The sequence below is a fragment of the Phaseolus vulgaris genome, chromosome 9 (assembly GCF_051622355.1).
Source record: "Phaseolus vulgaris cultivar YP4 chromosome 9, ASM5162235v1, whole genome shotgun sequence".
Lineage (NCBI taxonomy): Eukaryota > Viridiplantae > Streptophyta > Magnoliopsida > Fabales > Fabaceae > Phaseolus > Phaseolus vulgaris.
Window position 1 is genome coordinate 18471815 of NC_143506.1, and position 8690 is coordinate 18480504.

The following is an 8690-nucleotide window of genomic DNA, read 5'->3' on the forward strand; positions in this document are numbered from 1 at the left end:
AAAATTTATTCTCTATATTGTCTCTGCATCTAATGTTTGCTGATTGTTTTTCAGGATCAGAAAGTGAATTGGCATGCACGGCCAATTGAAGAGAGGTTGGAAAAGACATTATCTGAGGCGAGTGTCATCTCTCAAAGGTATGCATTCCTATTTAAGCTTTGGGTTGTGCTTGAACTATATTCACTTGTATGAGTAATTTATAGTCGGCTTGTTATTTTCTTTTAAACAATTATAATTTATAACATCCTTCCTACCAATTTCTTGTTTTGATTCACAGGAAGGATGCATGTGGAAAATCAATTCCTTTTGAAGAGAACGAAGAAAGTGATACTTCACTATCTCAGCTGCAATCCTCAACTCATCCACAGTCCGTGGTGTCATTCTGATGTGTCTAGTGTCCATATACCTGCTCTATTTGTCTGGTTTAAAGAGATATGGTGGCAATTGTGGAAATTAAGTCTGAATTGGAGAAATAAAAAAAATGGCAACTGTGCACTAAGATTCGGTCCTGATTTATCTTAGTATGGTTCTTCCATATTTATTCTCTGCTTTGTTTAACAATCATGAAAAATAAAGAATATGACCGCTATGAAAATATTATTTTTTCTATTCAACCGGGCCGAAACAATGTTATCTTTTATTAAAATATAACTAAAAAATATATTTAAATTTTTAATTATATTTTTATGATCATTTTTTATTGAAATATAGTAATAAATTATATATAACAATAGTCTGTTATAAAAATAATTATTAAAATTACAGACATTTATTTTACTAAAAGACTGTTAAGATTAAAATTTAAAATTATAATTAGGAAACAACATATTTGAATTTTTTAAGTTAAAAGTTTAACCGATTTACCATGTTGAGATAACAACTATCATAAAAAAAATATAATATTTAAAATTTCAAATATGCTTTTAATTAAAAAAAAAAATTATCTACTTTTATTTCCTACAAAAGTATTATCTTTTATAACAGCTGACATTTTTAATCATGGTTTTTAACTATAAATAGTTTTAAAAATATATTAACTAATATAATTAAGATAACAGTAATATTATAAATTAAGATAGGGCATAAAAATTAATTAAACTATTTTAATTTATATTTTATACATTTAATTATAAATTTAATGATATAAACTAGATATGACAAAAAAATCAAAGATTTAAAAGTATCTTCTATACTAAAATAAAATAGGTGAATATTATAACGGTTTAAAAGAATTAAGTTAGTTAGGTTATAAATTTTAAATTTTATAGGAATGGACAAAAAAGAATAATGGTGATTTTATACAACATATAATTTTAATTTATTAAAATTATAATTTTTTAAAATTAATATATTTTTATCGTTTTTATCTTTAGATACACAACCTTTATTCAGTATCCATAAAAAATCATTTTATAACGATTTAATATTTTGATAGGCTTTGTAAAATATAATTTTCTCAATAAAGAATATTCTTGAATGTAAAAGTAAAAGCAATATATACATTTACCTTATTAGTATTAAATGAAAAATCACTTAATTAATTTAAGTCTCTAAAAAAATTTTAATTATATATCCTGAATCACAAGGTCAGCTATATTTTTCTAACAAAATGGAATATCTATGGTTCACAAGAATGATTTCTCTTTGGCACGAGAAAAGGATCGGACTTAGGTATGCAACATAACATTTATAGCATTAAAATTATCATGAACTGAAAGATAAGTTCCATAGGGAAATAGCATTTTGGTTTGTTCATGTCAAGACAGATACAACCGCAGAAAGAGAATAGAATGAAACAGTGAGGCAGAGCAAGTTGATTTATAATTTATGAACACGTCTTAGGGCACCCGCTAAGGGTTTAAAAATCTATCAAACCAGTCAGATGATTCTTTCACTTGAAATCTCGTTAATTGGTGTCCAACTCCAGCTTCTGTAATAAACTGCAGGTAAAAGCATCCAATTACTAAGACAAAAAAAAAAACAATTATTAACACCCCTCAATATAGAGTTAATACATTTCTCTCTCTTTCCCTCCCATGCATATTTCCAAACAGAATGCCCAGCCCCACTGAGTTCTCATAACCACATTCTGAAGTTAAGAAACAATGCTCTTTTTTCTTATACTTCTACAAATTTCTTCACCATCTCTCATATTTTAGAATAAGCTCTCCAAAATGGAATTTTATATTTTGAAAAGACTATTTCAAAATGAATTGGAGATGATATAAGAAATTTGTGGTTTGCAGGAAATGAGTGCCTACAATTTATTCTGACAAGGTGTGTTAGGTATATCATGTATTTTCCCAGGAGGTCACTCAACTATTTAATCCTACGTAATGACTAAAATAGAATATGACTAAAACAGAATATATAAAAGGATGCAAATTTTACGCTGCCAGTAAGTTTTTGGAAATTAAGTTGGAACTAAATCGATAAACTGACAAGGGAAGACATCATTTCCTCACCGAAGTGACCAACCAACACCAGTTCATACCTTTAAATTATCTAAACACTGAAACTCCTCGTACGCCTGGCTTGCCTTTGAGATTGGAACTTCCAAGCCTGCAACGGGACACCGAGGATCTTCGGCACCTACAGTTCCGAAAACCCAAGCAAATGCTTCGATTACAATTTAGTATAGAAATACTCACAAAATCTAAATAAATGAAATAACTAAATTGACTAAACAATAGGGATTGATGCAAAAGTCTACGATGCTATTTCCATACACACTAAAGAAGCAAAAACCTTATGTTGCAGCAGTGTGGTTACTATGAATTGCCAATACATGAAGTTGTATATGAACAAGGTAGCCAGATTGAAATGAACATGATAAATGTCTTACCATTAAGAATAAGCAACGGACGTGGTGCTATAGCTAGAGTTGAATAGGGTGAATCAAATTCGGAAGCTAAACCTGGAGCAATTCGGTCCCATACCTGATCAGAAATAAATAAAAAATTATGTGATCAGTGTATAGTATCCTCTGCCAACAGTTTAACAAAATAATAACTAAAGCTATAGATGGAAATTGTTTCCGGTGGGTGAATAAAAACTTTGCAGACCTTCTCCACTACTTCTTTGTCAATAACGTCCTTACCCAAATCATCACGAGCCGCTGCATCCAAGAACCCAAGACATTAGAGGATGTAAATACCAAAGTACCTTCAAAATATATTTCAGTTGTACACTGTTCACTTTCTTGAATGAATTAGTACCCCAATTGGGTACTGTCATATTTTCCCTTCTAGGTCTTACTCAAACACCGTTCTCACTTCAACATGTAATTTTATGTGATCTCCGGAAGGGACCACCGTGTAATTTAATCCATTGGCAATCTATTTTAAATAAAAAACTGTAAAATACCTTATCAAATTTAAGAATTTATTAGATGTTCCTTATAAAAATCATACAGCATGTGCTCCATACATAAACTGGCAAGTACAACATTCATAATAATTTCAAATGTTATACAGTTAAATACAGGAAGCAGTAACTAAATCAAAGATAAGAAAACAGGTAAAACAAGAAAGAATTTTCAAAAAATCATTTAACACTATCTTACTCTCAAAAAGAGGTTTTATACTATCAACTCGACCCTTCCATTTATCGTTGTCTATGGCCCATCGAAATCCCTGAAACATATAGTACACAAGTTTTCGAATCGTTGTTTCAGAAATACATTTGTCTAAACAAAAAAGAACTTCATTCAATCAATACCTGAACGCCAATCAGAGGAACAACCACAGCATAGCGAGTATCAGCAACTGCAGCAAACCATGCATGCATGCCTGCATCAAAGAATTATACAAGTGATGAATCATATTGAACATCCAGTCTAACATATTCCTTTCTACATCTCTCAACCAACCTCCAAGTGATATTCCAGTGATTCCTATTCTAGAAGGGTCTATATCCTCTCTTTGTGTTAGATAATCTGCCAATTTAATCAAGTCCCAGACCTGCCAAAACATTGAATAATACACCATTTCTGAATCGAACAAATAATAAGCTTAAACTGCCACAATCACACTTGAAACAAATAATTTGTAGCATAAAGTGCATGGTAAAATGCAAGTCCCACTTTAGTTTTATGAAAACAAATTAAAAGACTTTATAACTAGGTTGATTATATCTAAAGATTTAAAGACATATTTTCAAGTCCCACTTGTAGATAGGCCAATAACCCGTCACAGCATGATGGTATCACAGTCACAGTCAAATACAACTTGAATTGATTAAACTGGAAAAAAAAAACTCCAAAAAACACTAACACGGGCCCAGACCAAAAGAATAAATTTATATAGAGAAAAACATATATATGTGACTTTTGAGATGCTTATTAGTTTTATTAGTTTTATATATCTCATTTGTAAAGAAAGGAACAATAAACAAAAGAAAAGAAAGAAAAGAATTCAAGAAAGCTTTATTAATTTGTTACACATCTATCCAGATTCCTGAGTACTCTATTTATAGACCAAATAAAGAAAATATAAAGAAAAAAGATGCATAGAGCAAAAATATGCAGTTGTAGTTCATGAGATCAGATTTCTGATACCGCCCCCACAAACATAAGCATGTATTTCTTTGATGATGAGTTTGGATAAGTTGTCACAAAATATGATAAAAGATTCGAAAATATTAATATGCAAATCATGTATGTGCTCTCTTGTCACAAAATGATGATAAAAGATTCGAAAATATTAATATGCAAATCATGTATGTGCTCTCTATTCTACCTTTAGAAAAGATCTAGACAATGTAAACTGCTTTTTAGATTTCCATGAAATTAAAGAGTTTTCTATAAACACACAATAGACGTTGTAGAATTAAACAATAGACGTTCTAGATCTAGAATTAATGCAAGTTCCCCAATTAAAATCAGAAAAAGATAACAATTGAAGTTCCCCAATTAAAATCAGAAAAAGATAACAATTGAAGTTTTGTGTAGAGGATCGGTGAGGGACGGTGGAAAAGTTTCGTGTAGAGGATCGGTGAGGGACGGTGGCAAAAAACTTTCGTCAAAGCTTGCTCTTTGATCGTAGGTAATTAAGAGAGATCAAGAACCATGGTCGGATTTCCATTGGTAATTGAGAGAACGAAACCATGGTCAGATTTCCATTGGTTCTAAGATAGTATGGATTAGAGGAATTAGTGAAATGGTCTAGGGTATGGCTTGCCAAAATGAAAGAATAAGGAGTAGATTAGATGAGCAAATGAAATGGCCCAAAGCTCCTAAAAGCATTAATACCATACTAATTTTATATAACTCTTTTGTAGAGAAAGGAAAGTAAAAGGAACAATAAACATAAAGGGAGAAAACAATTCAAGAAATAAACTAGTTACACATCTATTCAGATTAGTGAATATTCTATTTGTAGAGCAAATATGGTTGACGACAGGCTCTAATAAACTTTAATATTTTGATTACTTTTTTCATTCTGGAGTATTATTTAGTGTGACACAAAAAAATTCAATAAAGTGACTTCAACTTTAACTATATTCTAGACTCAAAAACCTCAATGAAGTTCTTAACTAAATGGTAATGTTCCATGATAAATAATAAGAAGGAAATAGTTTGTATTTAATCTAATCATAAACTAACAAGTGTAATAGAATAATTATCCAATTTCAAACTAACCAATACAGTACAGCAATTTTAATAACGTTATTCTACTGTGTATGATCATTAAAGTCAGTAATAAATTACCGTGTCATAAATGAATGGCATCTTTTGACCGGTTTTCCACGCATCAACAAGTGCCTGTGTGTTTTTTTTGCGGTAGGTTGCAGCCAAAACAAGTAAAAGAAAACGTGGTCAGTTTTGAATTTTATACAGATGACTTGTTTTTAACTTTCTGAGCGATCCTGGGTAAATATGTCTGAAAAATAGAGTCCATTTCTCTCTATAATGACAACACAACAAACACAAACAATATTCTTTTAGAAAAATTAGTTCTTCTAAAGTTTAATCATTATTCTTCAAGGCAAATTATCTTTCCAGAATCACTGAAATACGAATTTCATTTGATATAGTAATCCAACTATGTTTGAAATACATTTAAAATGTTATTTGAATTTATTTACATATCAAATTCTATGTTGTAACTTTAAATTTCAATTTATTACCATCACTTTGAATGTAAAAGTCATAAGAGCAACATAGTTAAATACTTCAAACTGAATTGCAATCACATCCAACAAAAGTAAGAGTTACACAAAACCTAAAATTAAGTCATTTCAAAAGGAAACCAATTCCTAAAATTTGTTGTTTCAAACAAAACATTTTAATTTTAAAGTACGGATGCTAAAACTTTTTCCCTAGCGTTATTCATTCTGAGGTCTGAACCTAAAAATAAGGCAGAGTAAAGCAAGCAATAAACAAATAAACACGTACATCTCGATAGGTGGTAGTGCACGTGGCACGTTCTCCATGGTAACGAGAATCTACTGAAATTGCTATATATCCCCGCGAAGCATACGCCTAAAACAGAAAGAATAACATCAGCAAATCCCGATTATAATAAATTTATAAAACATGAGCACAGTGCAAATGCAAATGAAAATAACCGACGAAATGGAAGAAACAGAGAAGACGCAGTAGTAACCTTAAGCAATGGACGCACAAACTCTTTGTATTTGTTCGTACTGTGAAGAATAACAACCGCGGGCCTTTTTCTCTGCTTATCACTTTCCTTCAACTTCAACATCAACACCGGCAACCGTCCTTGCTTTCCTTCCTGCGATAAAAAAAATCAATGAGTTTATCTTCCAAGTACAAAATCAAATCAGAATAAAAAAAAATACCACCGATTCAAAATTCAACTCCGGAGGAATCGAATTAATCAGTCACCTACCTCTATATTCAAGTAGAAGTTTTCCTCCTGAAGCAACTCTTCAAGGTTCTCAGTATCAGCCTTCGGACACGATTCCATTATCTCAATCTATTATTTTCAGACGATTGAACCAGTCAATGAAGTAGACATCGAAAATAAATAAATAAATAATAAAAGCAACTAAAAGACGCTACAAATGTCAATAATGACAATACCTCTTCCTTCGTTGGAGGAGAGTTTTGATGCAAAGGATTCGCCACTGGCTTCGCAGGTTCGACCGTTAACGGAACTGAAGCATCATATATAAGAACAAGTTTCAGTTAAACGAATCGTTGCGCAATACATAGCGAGACTGTGAAAGTTAATGAGTGAGATTTGATTGTTATACCTTCATCCTCTCGTCTACTACGAAGGACTTGAAGGAACTTGCATCGAAGCTTGCTCTGAGCTTCAACAATGGCTTCTTTTTCCGCCATTTTTGTTTGGGATTTAGTGTGAGAGTGAGTCTGAGCGATGGTTCTACTTCCCTTTGTGAAATGCGTTTCGCGTTTATAAATACCTGACTTTGGTAGTTGGATTGAAATGATTAAATGTTGTAGACACGTGTGACTCAACAGAATTCGCACGTGCCGCGTGGGGAGCGATCTCGCGGGTGCTACTTTCATCATTTTCCTTTCTTGACCCAGCTGCTACGGTGGTACGTACAGTCTTCTAGTTTCTTCTTATCCATTGGCATTTTTTTCATTTTTTTTAAAAGATAATTTAAAATGACGCTTATTAAAAGGTAATGTTATAAATTAAAATATTCATTTAATTGAATAGTTTCTAGATTTGATTGAAGTCACGTTAATTCTTTTGAATGCGTGTAGTTAAGAATAAAATTCATTTTGATCCTGAAAAATACATTGTTTATCAGTTTACTACAAGTTGGCGTGTGAGGAAACAACCACTTTTTTGTCGAATATCTTTTGTGAAATTAACATGCAGCTACGACGAAGTTTCAGCTCATGACTTATTATAGTGTACCTATATTTTTTATACTTATTCTCATATAGTAATGTTATATATAGTCAGAATGAACTCAGAACATATTTGTTCAAGAAGTATTACTATTTTATGTTTCTTGTTCTTTTTTCTTTATAATTATAAATGTTCTTAAGTGATTATTTTGGGTGTCAAAAGATTACTTCCTCATTCTTTACATTGTTTAACAATGATGTCAAAAAGAAGGAGATTAATGCTGATAAAAAAATGGCATGTTCTTTACACTTTAAGTTGTGCATTAACATGTTTTTCATTATCGATCATGTCTGAATCCGCAAGTTTTTTTTTAAAATAAATGAATAAAAAATCATCTAAACATATTTAATGGTTGGGTTTTGATTAAATTTTGAAACTCGTCCATACCGGATCCTATCGAAATGGTTTTTTCTTACCAAATATTTGTTGGAATTGAGTTGAAAGGTATGTCGAAACTTTTAATTTTATTTTTAATATGAACAATTTTGGTTGAAATTTAATAATAAACAAAGGTATAGCCCATATTAGAAAATTATTAAAAGTACATAAAAAAAATCTACTAAAGGTTCAGTATATTTATTTTATTTATTCAAAACTAAAATAAAACTAAATTATTTTTTAAATAAAGTTTGGTCCAATATGAATTAAATCTGAATAATTAATTCATAACTGACTAACTTGATGAGTCAAGTTGTCAAATATAACTTTTAAGATATGAAACTCAGGTGAAGCCCAATTTGTGAATTTGGATTGAAATCCAACCTAACTCAACTATTGTTGAAGTTTACGATAATGAACAACTGTGATTCAAAGAAAGTGTCTGAAAAAATAATG

The 8690-nt window shown here is 30.8% G+C and overlaps 1 protein-coding gene across 1 annotated transcript; it reads right to left on the minus strand.

Moving 5' to 3' along the window:
• Nucleotides 1–1667: 1667 nt before the first annotated feature.
• Nucleotides 1668–7527, minus strand: LOC137820714 (uncharacterized). Its single transcript, XM_068624929.1, has 13 exons — nt 7225–7527; nt 7052–7125; nt 6858–6944; nt 6609–6740; nt 6398–6484; nt 5711–5764; nt 3872–3962; nt 3721–3791; nt 3566–3635; nt 3066–3118; nt 2846–2939; nt 2495–2592; nt 1668–1940 (listed from the first exon to the last, which is right to left on the minus strand). Exons 1-13 carry the CDS (start codon nt 7502–7504, stop codon nt 1851–1853), a joined length of 1281 nt encoding a protein of 426 aa, XP_068481030.1. The 5' UTR covers nt 7505–7527; the 3' UTR covers nt 1668–1850.
• Between the last annotated feature and the right edge of the window lie 1163 nt (nt 7528–8690).

Excerpts from the sequence above, each read along its gene's own strand:
- LOC137820714 (XM_068624929.1), bottom strand. The coding sequence starts at position 7,504 with ATGATGAAAGTAGCACCCGCGAGATCGCTCCCCACGCGGCACGTGCGA. Across the intron at positions 6,945-7,051 it reads CTCCTCCAACGAAGGAAGAG|ATTGAGATAATGGAATCGTG; the intron begins GTATTGTCATTA and ends TGAAAATAATAG. Across the intron at positions 6,485-6,608 it reads TTGTGCGTCCATTGCTTAAG|GCGTATGCTTCGCGGGGATA; the intron begins GTTACTACTGCG and ends TTTCTGTTTTAG.